A 19721-nucleotide genomic window follows, 5' to 3' on the forward strand; every position below is an offset into this window, starting at 1 on the left:
AGAATCCTGAAAATTTAAAAAAATTAAATAATATATATATATATATATATATATATATATATATATATATATATATATATAGAATGATTTCTGAAGGATCATGTGAGACTGAAGACGAGTAATGATGCTGAAAATTCAGCTTTGATCAAAGGAATAAATTAAATTGTAAAATATATTCAAATAGCAGTTAATTTATATCATTTATCAAAATTGTACTGCTTTTGCTGTAATTTGGATCAAAATAATGCAGGCTTGGTGAGCAGAAGAGAATTCTTTAAAAAAATCTTTTGACTGGTAGTGTACGTACTTATTTTTGCTTTTCAGTATGTGTATGTTTGCCATGATACAAAGTCTCCAGGGGACTGTGGTGATGCCCTTTTTTCTGCTGTATCCTAGAGGTCAATATTTGTAATTTGTACTTTTAAAAAGAAAATGTTCAACAATTAAAAAGAATATTATCAGAACTAATGCTTATGAGTTATTCTGATTTTTATGGGGTTGGGGTGGTAAAAATCTTGAATTTCAGTGCTGTACGACAATTAGATTGTTTTTACAGGTAAAAAATGTTTAAAATAAATGAAAATAAACTCTATAGTACTGATACTGTAATTGAAAATACAGTAAAAATACTGTAATTGAAGATACAGTAAAAATGCTGTAAATGAAATTACAGTAAAAATACTGTAAATGAAATTACAGTAAAGACGTTTTAGTACTGTATATGCACTTACAGTAGGGGTGGAGCCGAACCCGAATACGGTATTCGGAAAGGCACAAATAGCGTGTTTTTAACGAATACTTATTTCGAACAAATACCTTAATAAATATTTGTATTCGGGAACAAGAAAAACTTTCTATCAAAAAAGCTGCGTTTCCTCAGGAGACCGCAGTCAGTGTAACTGTTAAAAGAGGTGACTGACACAGGCTGCTCCACACAGCAACAGAGAAGACTCGGCTGGGTGAAAAAAGACTTCACTACCTCACTATTTTTGATGAATATATTTCTGTACCTTAGCTGGGTTTATAACTTTGGGAAGCAGAGTTTGATCGGGAGATTATTCTATTAGGGGCCGTTCAAATGCGCGCTAAAGTTCGTCATTATTTCAAATGTAGAAGCGCGGTATGCGCGCTCATAATGAAAGCAACGCTCACACGGTGCTACGCGCTCGTTTTTTCCAGGCGCGTCCGCTCCGCATCGAGATAAATATTCTATAATCTTTGAAAAAATACATCTCAACTTTTCAGAATACCACATGCGCACGCAGGTCATATGACAAGAACCAACAAATCAGCTTCACCCTTTCCCTTATACCGTTGAAAAAACAGCCAAGTTGGAGGAACAGCTGATCATATCTGTACATGAATAACCATTTTTAAAGACATTTAATAGCAAAGCTAATGCAAGCGATTTTTAATGCTGGAAATCCATTTATGCTTTGCTGAAACTTCCGAGTCGTCATTGAGTGATCAGGTCATGGTTGCTTAGCAACGGCAGACGCCACGAGAAAGAAGTTCTTTCATAAGAAGAAAATTTATTTTTATTTTTATGCTGTCTGTTCAGCATCCTCCAACAAGGACTGGTGGTGGTGGGGTTCATGATGTTCATAATGGTATTTTATTAGTTGGTTTAACCATGGATGAGGTAATGGTTGTCATGTTATTTTTTTTTCAATGACGTTCCTTGTTACATATTCAAAAACATTAACCAATATTGCATATCAATAATTATTATAATGGATATAATTACAAAATACTTACACTATAACGTAAATTAAAAGTTAAGCGCACAAAAAAAAAGGATTTTTACACTTATTTTGAATTTTACTCGAATACAAATACAAATACAAATACAAATACTTTTCCCCCCTCAACAAATACAAATACAGATACAAATACCGGCTGCTTTGCACACCCCTAACTTACAGTAATAAAACTGTAAACATTTTTACAGTAACTTACTGGCATCCAGCTGCCAGTAAGTTACTGTAAAATTTACAGCAAACTTTTTACAGTGTACCAAACAAGAACAAGCATATTTTACATTTGCCACCTTTTTTATTTTTCCTCAGAAATTAACTTTCTCTATTATACATTTGAAATAATAGTAGTTTAAATATAATTTTTTGAATATGATATATAAAATATAGATGCTACTTTTAATTACCAAATAAAAAATGCCAGTAGGTGGTGGCAAATTACAGTTTTAATGAGTAACTAATGCATTTATTTAAATGGATCATTCAAATCAGTTGATTCATTTATGAACAAGACATACGGATCTCTGCCTCGGTTGCCAGACCCTTGGCCATGCTTATCCTCTCTGTCTCCATCGCCACCTGCTCAGCCTCTGTCTAGCGACCCCCTGGAGTCGTCAGACCTTCCTCCACAATGGCTCCTCTATCTGTCGGCTCTGCTGGGGGCTACAATCATGGTTGCGACCTGGCTCCTCTCTCCGTCTGATCCACCTTGGACCCTTCTGTCTCCTCCTTAGCTCCTCCCTCTGTTGGATCCGGTCAGGCCTCTGTTGATCATTCTCCCCCGAAGCCTCCTCCTGCATAGACTTTGTTTCCCAGCCCTCTCCATTCTTTTGTTCTTCCTACCAGTCCACTTTTTTCTTCATTCCTTGTCTACGGCAAGTTGCGCCTTCCGGGAGGGGGGAATAATGTTACGCCCCCATAATTCTCTCTGTCTTGATTTCTCCCATATACCCATATTTGGTTTTCCTGTCATATAGTTATTCCCATCATCTTTTTTGTCTGGTTAACCTGTCTTTATTATTTGATTTGTGTTCAGTGTTCTCCTACCATTCCTGTCTGTGAATTTCCCTGCCTGTGGATTATTAGTAAAGACGTTGCTTTTGACTCAAGGGGTAAGGTCTTCAACCTTTAGCCAAAAAAGTTAAATGGCTAATGCTGCTGCTTCGGCAGTATGCAGGGAAGGAGACCAGAGGCTGTTTAGTTTGATTAAATGTCAACAGAGGTGATGGACTCATTATGCTAAATAAACAGCTTTTGTGGGGAAACAGCTCATCATTTAATAAATAGAATCAAAAACCAGAGCTCTTGACAAAACCGACTGAAGCCAAACGAAACAATATTACTACTGCATGATCATCCCCAATGGATTCAAATATTGCGCTTTCCAAAACAGCACAGGTGAGTAACAAGATGCAATGGGTCAACCCACATTGTACAGTGGCCCACAGGGAAAACACATCGGTGGTTGTATATACTTTTATAATGATACAGTACAGTCTGCAGTCTCTAGTCTCATATATTGCCTGTGGTACATGTTTTCTAACACCAGTCAGCAGTAATGCTCCTAATTTCACTGTATGCAAAAAAATACAAAGACAATAAAGGCTTTTAACTCAATTCCATTGATATTATTTAGATATTTCGAACAAAACCTAAAACATCATGGCTTTCAACTATTAAAGCTAAAATAATTTTTTCTTATGCAAATACAATCAGTTGACCGCAATGTTGTTAATAAAATATGAAATGTAAAGATAATGTATTAATAAAAAAGTAACATTTAATAATGACTCAAGCAAAATTATCATTACTGAAAGTAAAAGAGAAACTAATGAGACTGATCTCTCTCCTACTAATTTACAAGTAGGGATGGGTATACATATACATGCCAGACTAGTATGTGTAAATCTGCCAGAGATACACACAAGATTGTTTCTGCATGACTGTGTATAGCAGATGACGAATAAAACGCTTCCCACATGCAGTTAAATGATACGGTTACTGTCCAGTGTGGATCCAAATGTACTGAACACTTGTAAGGTTTCTCTCCAGGGTAAAACATCTTATGTGTTTTCAAATGTACTGACTGACTAAATCTCTTGATGCAGTGTGAACACTTATGAGATTTCTCTCTAGTGTGGTTCATCTCATGTATTTTTAGATATGATGACTGGTTAAATTTCTTGTTGCAGTGTGAGCATTTATAAGGTTTCTCTCCAGTGTGAATCCTCTCATGTATTTTCAGATATGATGACTGGTTAAAACTTTTGTTGCAGTGTGAACACTTATAAGGTTTCTCTCCAGTGTGGATCCTCTCATGCCTTTTCAAATGTACCGACTGACTAAATCTCTTGTTGCAGTTTGAACACTTAAAAGGTTTCTCTCCAGTGTGGATCCTCTCATGTGTTTTCAGACATGCTGACTGACTAAATCGCTTGTTGCAGTGTGAACATTCATAAGATTTCTCTCTAGTGTGGATCCTCTTATGCAGTTTTAAATAAGTTACCGAAATAGAAATCTTTTCACACTTTGAACACATGCATTCTCTCACACCAGTATTTATATTCTCATATACTTTCAAACTTTGTAGACGGCAAAATCTCTTTCCACACAAATGGCATGAATGTGGCTTCACCTTTGTATGAACTTTCAAGTGATACCTCAGACCTGAAGCCCCTAAATACACTTTACCACATTGATCACATGTGTGCTGCTTCTCTCTATTGTGAATGTTCATGTGCTCCTTAAGGTTTGATGAGCGTGAAAAACTCTTCCCACATTGATCACAAGTGAATGGTTTCTCTCCAGTATGAGTTTTCATGTGACGCTCAAGATCTCTTTTTCTTGTGAAACTCTTTCCACACTGAGTACAGGTGCAACATTTCTTTAAATCTTTCTGTTTGACTTGAGAGCAACTCAAAGGTTTTTCTGTTTCGAAATGATTTTTCTCCTCAACTTGACTTGATTCTTCATTCTCCTCTTTTTCTTTAATCGACTCTGAAATGAAAGTAAAATTATTCATATTTAGGAACTTGTTATAAGCTGAAAAACATGAACAAACTAACATTTGAGAGCAGTGCCAATAAGTCCTACAGATGGTGGTGCCAGAAGCAGATTTGGTAGAGCTGGTGTGTGGGATATCAAAAATAATGATCATTTAAAGTAGAGATCGACCGATTTGGATTTTTCTATAACCGATGCCGATGTTTAGAGGTCAGCGTCAGTCGATTGCCGATTATGCGCTACCGATTTTTTGGCCGACATCTTGAAGTTCTCCCCTTTATTTGCATGCTAAAATGTCACACTAATAATAAGTGGATGCACAACATCTCTAAACTTAACATCATGAACACTGACATGAACTATCTCTCAGATCTTAATTTTGTGCACTGCACAGTATTAACATAAAAGATTTAACCAAAGTTAACCAAACAAATCAAACTGACCAAGTATTAAATATGTAAAACAGATAATATAAAAAAAGTAACTAAACTAAAAGTTTTAGAGCTGAGATTAATGTTTTAAATATAAAATTAAGGCTATAAAGTGGGCCAATCACAATGATGCATGGACAGTCTGTGCTTCTGACTGACGGCCTGTAAGTACATTAAAGAATTCAGTACTTACTATTGAATGCGACTTTTGAGCAGTGTAGGGTAGTGCTTGTTGTTACACGTTCTACGTTTGCAAATGCAGACATGGTGTTATGTTTACACGCCGTACAAAATGCATAAAAAGACAGTATGAGTCATAATCAATCATCAAAATCAAGAATCAATATAAACAATAATATATGCATCAAATGCCTAATTTATAATGGGTTTTATCATTTCTGTCTCAATGCACCAAGAAATGGCATCACGACATGGTTAGGGGTGTTACATTTCCAACACACACTTGAGGTATTCGGCCAATCACAAACCACAGATAGCTGGCCAATCAGAGAACACCTCGGTTAAACTGGATTATTTTAGAGCTTTAAAGAGCTGTAAATAGTTGTATAAAATACTTAAAAGTCATTGAAAAGTTCTTGAATTTCTCTCCCAAAATGTTGTACAAACCCTGAAACTAATGATGTAATAGCACTGGAGTATTTCTGCCGCATTATCACGACTTTAGTTAACACTACTGTTTCTGTATCAGCCTTGTTTGATCAGTTAAAAACATAATTCACTTTCTGTGAAGCCTGCATTTATAATACTTTTTAAGAGTATTCTTGATGAATTATAATGAATTCATGATGCATTATAAAAATCTTGTAGTTTTAAAGTATGTTGTATCATCTCGTATCATCATGTTTCAGATGAATGTGTAACATGACACATTTGTATTATCAGTTTGATTATTTTGATGGTACCCTTTAGACAGCTTTTGATAAGTAACTCTGCAACTGCATGACAGCTAGCAGTAATTATTATTAGTATTATGCTAAATATATTCTAACACCATATTTTGATGGATCCCCAAAAGACAAACTAATATGTAACTTTGCAAGTATGTGAATTTTCTACCTAGCCTAAGTCTACTAATTCTAGACTAATAATAATAATAAAGGAGTGTTAGTTGACATGTAGTTGGAAAGTTGCTTATAGTTAATAGACCGAGGGACCATCAAAATAAAACTGTAAAATATAATGTAAAAAATACATGTGATATGATATAATACATTATAAATTACGTAGATTTAATATGCCGTCCATTGTGTCTTATAAATAATCACAATCTTAGGTTAGAACCACAAATACTCAAGTATTATAATGTATAAAAATTGTTATGATTATTCATGAGATGATATAACTTAGGGTTTTTTTATATAATGCATTATGTGTTCATTATAATGCCTTAAAAATACCATTGTAATGTATTATGAATGGGGCTTCATCGAAAGTGTTACTGCCCCCATATATACTTTTCAACAAACTGATCCGCTTTAAAGATTGTTTCTATTACAGTTACCTAAATCTAAAACTGCTGTAAGTATTATTAAAGCTCATTATGAAGTATTATGAAAGCCTGATGTACCACAAACAGTCACTAAAGATGAATGAAGATAAAACACCAACCTCCATGTTCCACAAGTTTTATTCTCAAAGCTTCTGGTTCCTCCTGTTTTATTCTCAAAGGTTCTGGTTCCTCGTGTTTTATTCTAAAATGTTCTGGTTCCACAAGTTTTATTTTCAAAAGTTCTGGTTCCTCATGTTTTATTTTCAAAGGCTCTGGTTCCTCATGTTTTATTTTCAAAGGCTCTGGTTCCTCCTGATTTATTCTCAAAGGTTCTGGGTCCTCCTGTTTTACTCTCCAGGTTTCTAGTTCACTCGTGTTCTCCTCACTCTCCACTTTAATAAACATCTTCACAGCAGCAGATCTCAGTTCAGCTCATACTTCTCCAGATATTCCTGCTTGCTTCAAAACCTAGTCACAGATATAAGGATGAGAATAGTAAAGGTATTTACTGATCTGATTCAAAACTGTACTTTTCTGTTTACAGAAACTACATTCCTCACAGATTGTACTAAAACAGAATCACGACAAAACAACAGAGAGCACAGTGAATCTAATCTTCTTGCTCTTAGGTTTGTTTGTCAAACAGAAGTTAGTGTCTTAGTGCCACCCGCTGGACTGGAGTGTGAAGCGCCGAAAGGAGGAAAATAATGCGGGTGAAATGACTTTGTTATAAGGTGCGCTGTTGTTTTTCTTTAAAAAGCCGATCTGCACAAATAAATGAAAATGACTTAAAGTTATAGACTCGCATCATGGTATTGAGCATCAACAGTCTTTGAGAGTGAATATAAGAGGAGAAAAACACACTGACCTGATTAAGATATTTCACATAAAATAGTCCACAAGAGAAAATGATAGTTGAATTTATAAAAAATAAATAACCCCGTTGAAAAGTTCCACTTGATTCCTAACACTGTTCTTTACTGAATGATCCCATACGATAAAAAAATAAATTTTAAAATGTACTTTGAAATATATTTCAAAATATACAAAAATTGGCCAAAAATATATTTACAGAAATATATTTTCTACAAATAAATTTTTTGGCCAGTTTTTGTATATTTTTGAAATATATTTTAAAATCATAAAAAAAAATATTTTGCCCTCCATATATTTCAGTCCAAAAAAATACATTCACATCTAACATTTTTTTTAAGAAACTCTTTATTTGATGTCTAAAATATGTACAGCTTTCAAGCAGTCCCAGATAGCAAGAACGTTTGGGCCAAATGTGGCTGAAAGCTGTCACGTTTGGCCTAGGTATGGCATGGCTGAGCACATATGGGCCAAACTTGTACCATATATGTTTTGCCATGGCTTTAGAATTGGAGGGAATTTTCATTTGGGTGACTTTTGTATTAAGGTATATGGCCCATATGACAGTACACAGACAAGAGCCATATTTGGCTAGGCTATGGCACATCCTGAAATATGTTAACTTATGGTTAACATTTGGCTTTTACTTGGAAAAACACACATAACCTGCTATAGTCATGTGTGGCTGGTTTGTGGTAGTCCAAATGTCAGCCCATTCATTCATTCTTCCTGTATTCCTATTGGTGGATTACTGAAAATTTGAAAATATATGTCCGTTATTTCCCGCTCTGCTCCTGAGTCTACAACAGCCTTTGCCTAGACACACTCTTATTCAGGTAAGTGCAGTTTTGGTGTTTTAAATGTTTTCTAGGGATGTAATGGTACGCTTATTCCTACAGAAAAAAATTGTGCGCTTAGGTATGTGTACCGAACAAACACAGTTTCGTTTTGACCACGATCATGTGCTGAATTCATATGCGTGAATAAAACGTCATACATACCTGCTGTCCAGAAATCATGATAAGATTTGGGTTTTGTTATTTTCGATAAGTCTCATCTTTAAAATTATGTCTATTATATCAGAAAATTTAAACGACGCTCTTTGATGTTACGTGACAGACCGCTGTAAGTAATGTTACAAGCGGAGAGCGCATGAATGCGATCATCCTTTCTCCTTTCTACTAGTTATAACGTGATTTAAAAACTAACAAATCTTTCGTCTCACGTAATCTCAATTAGTTTGAATACCGTCGAAAAATGCTAATAAAACAGGATTACCTTTACCACGCACTCATGTCATGGCTTGTTTTAATATTCAAATAATATCTAATACTAATTATGATATGCTAATAATCTTTTTTCTCTCCTTTTTCCTGACAGATTGTGAAAGAAAGGCTGGTGAGACTTACTAAAGTCCATTTTTGTACATTTATTTACTCATTTGACATTTACACCACATTTTATGTTCTGTATTGTACTCCTGTTATTAAAATTGTATTATATTAAAAATGTCTGTGAATCAATTTTGTGTTTAATATGTGTTTAAGATTTACTGTGTAATTGGTATTTTAAATAAATAATAGGTGTGGCATAAATATGGTTAAATTATGGCTTTTGATTTATCAGCCACATGTGGTCCACATAGGGGCAATTGCCCTTTACAGAACTCAGCCGTATAAGAATACCACATAAGATCCATATATCAGCCACATCTGTTTTCATGATTTGGCTCATTTTAGGTTGGGTTATGGCACTGTTTTGGTTCGGTTCTGGGTAAAAAGATGTGGACCAGTTTTGGGCCGGGGAACCTAAACTTATCTGGGCCACACTTTAGCTGTTGGTATGGCCAGATCCGGCCCAGAGGAAATTTGCTGACTGGTGTCTCAGTTCCCCCAGCTTAGAATTCACTCCAATCCCCAAAGCCTTCTTGAACACATTGGAAAACCAGTTCACTGCCTCTGTAACAGACAAAAATCACAGCTATATTTTAAAGGGGTGGTCCATCACATATCCACATCGAAACAAATCAACGCACACATCAGTAATGGCAAATAGAAGCTCAAGCAAGCTTGCTTGATGTATGAGGACCAATGGGGTTCATTCCTTGCTATTACACATCATGTTTGAGCTTCCATAAAAAACTAAGTTTGTTTTGCACATCAAGCAAGTATGGTTAAGCTTCTGTTTGTTTGCTGAACAAAGTTTATGTTATAGGTAAATTAAATCTGCTCACAATACAAAGTGATTGAGTCTCTTCTGAAAATTAGGTCTAAACTGCTTGATGAATATGAATTCGCTTTATTATATCTTTATAAACTTTCTGCAACATCAGTGTGGTAGCTGTGTAGACTTTCAGTGGAGAGACAGAAATCTCTCAGATTTCATTAAAATATCTTATTTTGTGATTTAAAACAAATGAAGTTCTTGCTGGTATTTTTGTAGTAAATTTTACTTTCAACAACTCTGCGTCCGAAACCAAATACTTATCTCATATGTAGGGATGCACGAAGACTACTTTTTGCAGAACGTGTCCGATACTTGTATTTTTTATTTCACTTACTATATAAAGCTGTCATGGTTTTCTTGTCAAGCGCAGTCCTTCACTTGGCACCACAGTCAGTTTTGCTCTGTCCTCCTGCAAAAGACAACACAATACATGAACATTTGAATACAGTACAGTGGATATGCAACAGTCTTCTGACTAGTTTTAGATTTCCAAAAGGTTTTGTTCATCTTAACATTAGGATTAAAAAATATATGCTATTGAGAGAGATTTTTATTGGTATCTTTTGGACAGTAAAACCAAAGAAAGAGAAGTAGAATTAGCCATTTTAAAATACTTTATTTGACATATCAAACAATTTGACCTGATCTTCAAAACTGTTTACCTTTCATTCAATTGCTGTGGATCAGAACCTCCAGTGAAAAAAGGGCCATTAAAAGAACACTTGCTGTTGAAGTGGCTGTTTGGGCCTGCAGGGCTGAAGTCCACTGATGATTTTTATTCCCGTGCTATGTGCTAACTCCACCTGCAGTTGTGCTCACAAACAAAAGAGATTTTCAATATAAATTGTTTTCAAAAAAACACATTTGAGTATGAATGTACAGGTCCTTCTCAAAAAATTAGCATATTGTGATAAAGTTCAATATTTTCTGTAATGTACTGATAAACATTAGACTTTCATATATTTTAGATTCATTACACACAACTGAAGTAGTTCAAGCCTTTTATTGTTTTAATATTGATGATTTTGGCATACAGCTCATGAAAGCCCAAAATTCCTATCTCAAAAAATAAGCATATTTTATCCAACCAATAAAACAAAAGTGTTTTAATACAAAAAAAGTCAACCTTCAAATAATTATGTTCAGTTATGCACTCAATACTTGGTCGGGAATCCTTTTGCAGAAATGACTGCTTCAAAGCGGGGTGGCATGGAGGCAATCAGCCTGTGGCACTGCTGAGGTGTTATGGAGGCCCAGGATGCTTCGATAGCGGCCTTAAGCTCATCCAGAGTGTTGGGTCTTGCGTCTCTCAACTTTCTCTTCACAATATCCCACAGATTCTCTATGGGGTTCAGGTCAGGAGAGTTGGCAGGCCAATTGAGCACAGTAATACCATGGTCAGTAAACCATTTACCAGTGGTTTTGGCACTGTGAGCAGGTGCCAGGTCGTGCTGAAAAATGAAATCTTCATCTCCTGTAGAAAATACTTTTTCTAAATGCTTTTAAATTTGTGTTTTGGATGTTCTGTGCTTATGAGAAGACGAAATGTTCTGTGCTTAATGAAAAAGACAAAGAAGACACTGTGTAACAAACTGTTTAGTAAAATGTGTGTGTGTAGTTGCGAACTCTCTACATTTATGTCATTTCTGAGAAACCTTTGTTTACAGGCACGTAGGAGAAAAGAAGCCCTGCAAAAGTAGTAGCAATTTGAAGGTCACTTTAGACTAGACTTTTGGTCACTCTAAGAAGAAGAATGGGATGGGGCTGTATTTTCTTTTCTGTCCAGGAACGGTTGGTGAACACGCCCTGATTGGAGGAGAATGGTTGAACGATATCAGGAGGAGAGGCCTGCAGAATCAAGAATATAAATGCATATTTTAGCTTTGTGAGACATTCCTGGACTGCCCAGAATGTCAGATTTGATATTGGCTGTTCTGGAATCCTGAGCTCAGCACTCTTTGACTGTACTATTAAATTGGCTTTAAACGTTGACGCGGACTCGAGCTGTGTTATTTAAAGGGCGAATAAACGAGCTGGGGGGAAGTAGGTATTTTTACAATACCGGCAAATTCCAACAATTGGAGGGGGGCACCCGGATTCGCCCGAGACGAGGAATCCGAAACTGAAGGACATCTCCATTTCAACTCCTCTGCGCAGAGAAATAAATAACAGGTAAGCAGTTACCTTTTTCATAAAAAACTGCAGTTTGGCTACTACTAAATTGAAGAGTTGAATAGGAAGTGAATATCAGTTTTGCGTTTTGTACAAAATTGGGTAAAGTCAAAGAGTAAGAAAGTAAAATAAGGTAAAGGATATCCAGTGATCTCAAATAAAGGAATTAAATTAGTAAATGAAAGAGAACTCCTAAAACATAAGGTTTTCCTGACGAGGTTGAGTTTTCCCAAGGATTTCCAACAAATTAGAAAGGACATAACAGAAAATTCGTAAAAACGTTTCCCGGCGAGGTTGAATTTTCTTTTGACTTTGAAGGTGTCCAATAAAATAAATTAGGGTGTGACAGAAAACTTGTAAAGGTATGCCCGTCGAGGTTAAGTTTTCCTAAGGATTCCCTGACATATTGGTAGAAAGGTGAAAGAAACATCGTAAAACCCGGCGGGGTCGAAGCCTAATAAGGTTGATTTTCTTAAGAACCTCCTAAATTTGAGATCAAGTGTATGTGGCATATGCGTTGTGTGAAGTGAAACAAGTGTGTATGTGTGTAGTTTATATCAGGTGATTGTAGATACAGTTAACATATGATAGAGAATACATAAAGAGAACTGTAGCATTTGAATTAACTGGTACCGATTCGCCACGACGCTGACGGGCGTTGGGGAACGGTCCAGTCTCCATCCTCTCTGCAGAGCATCTAAAACAAGGTAAGCAGTCACCTTTTTCATAAAAGTACTGCGAAATTGGAAATATTCAAAATTTTAAGGTTGAGAGTGGATTGAACACCAATGTAAAGGTAATTTTATACAAAAAGAATCAGATCAGTTTAAAAGGATATTGTAAAAGGTTAAAAGGTCGTTGTCAAATCCTGGCAAAGTTAGGATTGACTTGACCAGGCTTGGTTAAAGTAATTTTATAAAAATTCATAAGAAATCCTGTAAAATCCCGGTGTGATTAACGTGTAAAAGTGTCTGTGTACTGAACGATCTCTGATCTCTGTGTGTGAGTGTGAACTACTCCGTATCTGGGAGGTTGGAGTGCTGCGCACCTTCTCTGGACCGTCACTTAAGTGTGACCTGGTAGGAACGGACGCAGCATTCTTACGGCTCAGAGAGGAGGGGGAAATTGATGAGCCCTGTGATAAAGGGACTGTATGAAAGAAAATAAAATTTGAAAGTGAATGTATGAATGGAGAGATCCTAATTAGCAGATGGTGTTAGAACTGATATTTCCTACTAGTAGAAAAAGAGTTAAGAACGTTCCTAGGTGGTGGGTGTGTAGACTATTAGGGCATAGAGAGGACTGTGAGAAGTGTGATCCATTAGAAGAAACATGAATAAATATTAGTAAATACTTTACCAGTATCAGGTTTCAATGAATGAATGTTAAAGTAAGTTAAAATAAATACAACAAACAATAAATAAATAAGTAAATAAATAGATAACTAAATAAAATACATACCGAGTAATTTCTGATTTATTTCATTTTGTTGCAAAGGCAACAGTTTAATGTTTTTAATTAAGCCTTGTAAATGATTTTAATAAGCATTAGTTTTAATTAAAAGATAATAACATGGGGAATGTTGTAACCCTTGATTACAAAAAAAACAGTCACAAGGGATGGCCCAAACAGAGCCAAAAGAGATTAAGGGAAGGCAAAAAGAATTATTAGGGTGTTGGTCACGCATGGCTAGCATAAGTGAAGGCATGAGTGACCACCCCTCAGCACAAAGAGCTGAATTGCGGGCGTTGATATGTGCTCTACAAATGGCAATAGGCCAGAGGGTCAACATTTATTATGACTCAGCATATGCAGTATCAGCAGCACTTACTGAGCTGCCAGGGTGGGCAAGATGTGGTTTAGTAACGTCAACAGGGAAGCAGATTAAACATGCCCAAGCAGCCACTGAGCTATTGCAGGCCATATATTTTCCAAATGAATTGGCTATCAAAAAGTGTGCGGAGCACACAGGGGGGTGGGACTTTGTAGCGTTGGGTAACGCTGCAGCTGATGCAGCAGCTAAAGGGGCTGCTGGTTATACTGACAGTCAAATGCTTCCAACAACCAGTGACAAATTGACTTCTTTAGCTCCCGAAATTACTGTCCGATATGTAAAATTACAACAATTGACTGCGTCTCCTGAAGAACGCATATCCTGGTTAAACTTGGGAGCAGTGAGTGATGGGAAGGGAATTTGGAGGGTCCAAATGGCAAACTGGTGCTGCCAGCTTCAACGGCGGTCTCGGTACTGTCAGAAGCTGACAGCATGTGCCACAGGGGAGAGAAAGACATGACAAAGCGTATGAATTTGACTTTGAAACAAAAATTGGCTGAAATATGTTCTGATACAGGGACGAATTGGCTTACTGTTATTCAACTGGTTTGATGTCTGTACGTTGCACTATTAATAGCACAACTGGTTTAACACCTTTTGTGCTGTTAAAGGGGCGACAATTTAGTGGGCTTTGGGCCCCTTTCAGTAAGGAAGCTGGCCTGTTGCCACCTGGGGACTACTATGACAAAGTAAGGGCGGTTAATAACATATTATCTCCCCAGAACCCCACCTTTTCACAGGACTGGCAGCAGGTGACTGGAGCCCCCAGAATCAGTGGGTAAGACTGAAATTGATGAAAAGAAAATGGCTGTCTCCTAGATGGTCAGAGCCCATGAAGGTCACTGCAAGGACCTCACATTGTGTTCGACTGGCGGGTAAGGGAAAAACTTGGTATCATTTGTCATCTTGTGTGAATTGTGATCCTCCTTCCAGGTCGCTGCAGGCTACCAGAGTTGACCTGCGAGCAGGTCAAAGAGAGGGAGAACAGGAAGCAGAAAAGGACACAGCAGAAGAATCAGCTTAACCCTCAGAAGCCAACACAGGGACACAAAATTACTGTTCTAGAGAGGGTGGGAGATTTGCTAAAAATTAGCGAAGACATTCCAATTGCACATTGCATTAGCGCTGACTATGCACTAGGGGCAGGTGTAGCAAAGCAAATAAGAGACAAATATGGGGTAGAGCAGTTGCAGAAACATATTAGCACCCCGGGTCAGTGCATTCTAACCACATGAAAAAAAAAAAAAACAGATACTTCATTTAGTTACTAAGTGGTGGTGCAGGGACCTGCCCACGTACAAACACTTAAGAGATAACCTAGAAGAGCTCAAAGAGCTGTGCAAGAAAAACAAAGTACAGGTAATGGCTATACCAAAACTAGGCTGCGGGTTAGACTGGTTGGACTACACAAAAGTCAAGGAAATAATTGAAAGTGTATTCGCAGACGGGGGCATACAAATAATTGTACTGAGCAGAGATGGGTTTTAGGAGACCACTAATAGTGGGAGGGAATAGTGGGAGGGGGTGGACCAGGGATGTTCCCTTTAATGCAGGTGGGACAACATATAAACCTTGGGGGCACTCAGATATGAACGCAGTTTTGCTGAAGTTACCAGAACTACCCAGGGGAGGACAGAAATGGCTAAATAAGGTTGCATTGTTAACTCACAGGGTCACTTTGGCAGTGGGTGACATGAGAGCATTATTGGGAGCAATAATGACTAGAACTAAGATGGAGCAGATAGAGAGAGAAGCCTTGATGGATGATGCAGATAATGAAGAACCATTAAATGGATACTTAAATAGACTGAGTAAAGCCCTAGGTCAGATGTTCCCCACTCCAGCAATAACCTACCAAAGTATAAAATTCAAACTAAAAGCTGGTGAATCAGCAGCTTCCTATTTGCATAGATGTGAGGGGAGTGGGAGGAGCAGACTGGAGAAAACCCTGATTCTAGTAAACTATGTCAAGAATTTTACAGACAGGCTGTAATAAAAGGGGTCCCACAAGCTGATGCTTTTAGCATAGAAAACAGTCCGGAAATGGCAGGGGGAGACAGTGACACGTGGGTGAGACATTTTGTACATCATGTTGATAGAGCTGTAGAGAAAGCAGGAAAGGAAGAGACAGAAATAGACAAACTGAAAACTCAATTGTTAAAGATACAGATAGAAGCAGAAAAAGACAAATCTAAGAAGAAAGGGAAGGAAGTGCAGCAAATGTAAGTGCAAGAGCAAACCAGCCAGAGTGCTCCTCTACCCCAGTTTCTACAGCTTGCAGCACCACAGCCCTATTGGCAGACTGGTGTCAGTCAACAATATGATCCCTATGATCCATACACAGATTGGCCTCCCACCAACAGGGGCAGGGGATTAAAAAGGGGTATGAATATGAAAAATGATAAGGGAAGGGGTCTGTCTGCTCCACCATCGGGGGGTTGTTTCATTTGTGGAGACTTGAGTCACTGGAAGGGCGAATGCCCACGGAAGGGACAACCTCCTGCAGGGGGACGGGCTCCCTTCGGAGGAGGGGCTCCAAGGAGAGGGGGAGCTGTCCCAAATGCACTCTCATGGCCTGCCAACCAACAGGTGCCCGGTCAATGCCCAGTCTGGGACCAGGCAGGTGATGCAGAGTTTACTGACGAGGTCAACAGAGAACCAGCAGGGGGGCAAAGGTTGAACCCTACCTACAGGTGCTGAAAATAATAAGCCTATAACAGCCCTAGTGGACACTGGGGCTACTTTCTCCACTGTTACAGGGGGCACGCTGGAGGAAGAAACACTTTCATCTGACACAGTGAGAGTGCGAGGGTTCTCTGGGGAGTCAGAAAGGTGGCCACTAACTAAGCTTATTCTTGTACTCCACAGGTGCACCATCACCCTTGTTGGGGAGAGACATTTTAGTGAAATTGGGGGTAAGATTTTTTTTTTTTTTTTTTTTTTTTTTGTAGTCCAGATGGGATCTATATAAGATTTCCAGATAGCACAATTTATAATTGCTCCACTGGAGGGGGGCTGGTACAAGGGGACACAGGACAATGGGTTCTAGAAAAGGTGGTGGAAAAAGGGGCAGATATTTATTGGTTATTGCTAACTGCACCAGACATGCCAGACGTTACTAAAATTGTACAAGAATGGACTTCATGGATGTTCTCAAAATTTTCACTGTCAGCCCCGGTTGATCCGTTGCATTGCACTGTATAATATGACAGGGAGGGAGATGAAGTATATATGGAAGAATTTCAGAAAGAGGCAGGGATGAAAAATGCTAGGAGTGTCTTAAAATGGACTTTTGAGGCAGAACAGGAATCTATAACACTAAAAACTGATTTGGCCAAACCTGCTGAACTGCAGACCCTAGATTATTCTGTAACATTCCATTTGGATGTCAGTGAGCAAGGGGCTAGTGTGAGTGGGGTACTGTTCCAAAAAACAAAACCAACAGTGCAGGGTTCTGTTGTATATGAGTGCCCATTTGGACCCAATTGAAAGAAAACAACCCCCTTGTGCGAGATTTGATGGGCCAGACAGGGTGGAAACATTTATAACATTGGGAGTAGATGTGTCAGGAAAGGACCCATTAGGACTTATACGAAAACTGGTAGAGAGCGAAAACACCACAACTGCAGTCCCGATGGTCAGGGATCTCACAAAACTAGGTAAAGTGATTAGGAGTACTGATTACAGAAATATCACCCCTCATGATATAGTTACAATGGAAACAGGGTATAAAGAGACAAATTTATGGATTAATTGGTTACATGGGAGTGCAGCTGAATTGAAACTGAGTGGTTGCCTGGCTTGTGCTGTGGCTAGACCTGAACTTAATACTGAACCAGCTCCGTTACATCCTGAAGACAAATGGGGTTAGGACTGTATATTGAACATGACAAAAATGGCAGAACCAAAGAACTGTTCTGAACTGAGCAAAATCTATCCTGTTACAACTAATATCACTTCTGTAGGGGCTGCACACAAGGTAAGAGAGGGAAATTTTACCTGTTTCAATTTCACTTCCTCTGGAAACGGTAAGCTAATAGTAGGGAACTTCAGAGTGTCATGGTGCACAGTAATCCACCAGAGGGGGCAGGAAATGGTGGGGTCATGGGCTAGAGCAGGTCTGTATTGTGCATGTGGTACAGGTGTGATGATAGTTAGGCCAACAGAAATAACAGAAGGATTGTGCCCTATGGTGAGGATGGCTGTGCCTTTAACTTTGAATGGAAACAGGTGGAAGCAGGTTGAGAGCAACCTGGTTAGGAGAAAAGAGAGCCTCCCCCGAACCAGATGCCTTTGCTGACAGATGAGGGTGCATATGATGATGAGGATGAAGAAGTGTGATATCTTTCAGAGATCAAGAGAGGGAATAGAAAATACTTTTTCTAAATGCTTTTAAATTTGTGTTTTGGATGTTCTGTGCTTATGAGAAGACGAAATGTTCTGTGCTTAATGAAAAAGACAAAGAAGACACTGTGTAACAAACTGTTTAGTAAAATGTGTGCGTGTAGTTGCGAACTCTCTACATTTATGTCATTTCTGAGAAACCTTTGTTTACAGGCACGTAGGAGAAAAGAAGCCCTGCAAAAGTAGTAGCAATTTGAATGTCACTTTAGACTAGACTTTTGGTCACTCTAAGAAGAAGAATGGGATGGGGCTGTATTTTCTTTTCTGTGCAGGAGCGGTTGGCGATAACAGGCCCTGATTGGAGGAGAATGGTCGAACGATATCAGGAGGAGAGACCTGCAGATCAAGAATATAAATACTTGCATTTAGTTTTGTGAGACATTCCTGGACTGCCCAGAATGTCAGATTTGATATTGGCTGTTCTGGAATCCTGAGCTGAGCACTCTTTGACTTTACTATTAAATTGGCTTTAAACTTTGACGCGGACCCGAGCTGTTTTATTTAAAGGGCGAATAAACGAGCTTGGGGGAAGTAGGTATTTTTACAATACCGGCAACTTCCAACAATGATCTCTGCTATTTGTCATTTAACTGGACACCAGTTGTCAAAGAAGGTTGCTTGGCTTTCTTCAGACATGGCAGAGATGTCAGCAGCTAACACAGGGGCAGTGTACCTCAAATTTAAGAAAGCCAACTGCACTCGTCGTCGTTAAGTGCTTTTGAAAACACGTTTTCACCATCCGGCCTCTAACCAACTTCAGGGCCAGCAGAGATTTCCTGGTTGTGAAGATGCCTCCCGCCGTCTAATGGGTTCACATCAGCATCACACCACAACTTCAAACGGCTGAAATGTCAAGGCCTGAGATTGCATTATCTTCTAAATGCATCTGCTTACATAAGCAATTGCTCATTTCCTCACCTGCGGAGATGCGTAACTAGCATAAAACAGTGAAAATGTGTGAACCCAGAAAATTCTATAATAAATAACAGAATATTCTGTGTTTCGCAGGGACATAATTAAATGTACTATGTTTTAAAAAAGTAAAAAAGTAAAAAATGATGGCTTTCCCATGATATAAATAATGCAATAAAAAACAAGTAATAATAAAAAGCTGTAACAATGGGAATGAAGTCCTGAGTATTTTTGTATAGTAGAAATGGTAAGAGTAATATTTTACAGTTTTCCACTAAACAAAGGTTTTCATTGAAATGCATTGGTTATTTTTTCAAACAAGTTAGGAAAACAGTGGTATACCCACAGCTAATATTCCTTCAGATTTTCAGTTTTTAGATTATTCTCCAACTTAAATCTCCACAAAATGTGTGTGTATATACTTTAGTTGGAGGAGATTTTTTAGCACACCATTAAACATCATTTCAGTATGTATTTCTCTAAGAACAATTCTCTGGGATGTTTTATTATTTGAATGTTCTTTATGTACATACCTGTGCACTTTTTTTAGACACATCAGCGCGTGAACAGGACTTTTATTTTGAGATGGTGATGTGACG

General features: G+C 38.0%; 1 protein-coding gene and 1 pseudogene across 1 annotated transcript; one reads left to right on the forward strand and one right to left on the reverse strand.

The window, feature by feature from the left end:
• LOC141312754 (uncharacterized) overlaps nt 1-19721 on the forward strand; it is a 249274-nt pseudogene that overhangs the window by 12753 nt on the left and 216800 nt on the right.
• LOC141312758 (uncharacterized) lies at nt 3218-7315 on the reverse strand. Its single transcript, XM_073832626.1, has 2 exons — nt 6821-7315; nt 3218-4754 (listed from the first exon to the last, which is right to left on the reverse strand). The coding sequence occupies exons 1-2, from the start codon at nt 7104-7106 to the stop codon at nt 3610-3612; spliced, it is 1431 nt and encodes a 476-aa protein (XP_073688727.1). The 5' UTR covers nt 7107-7315; the 3' UTR covers nt 3218-3609.

Source organism: Garra rufa, unplaced genomic scaffold (genome assembly GCF_049309525.1).
Source record: "Garra rufa unplaced genomic scaffold, GarRuf1.0 hap1_unplaced_005, whole genome shotgun sequence".
Taxonomy (NCBI): domain Eukaryota; kingdom Metazoa; phylum Chordata; class Actinopteri; order Cypriniformes; family Cyprinidae; genus Garra; species Garra rufa.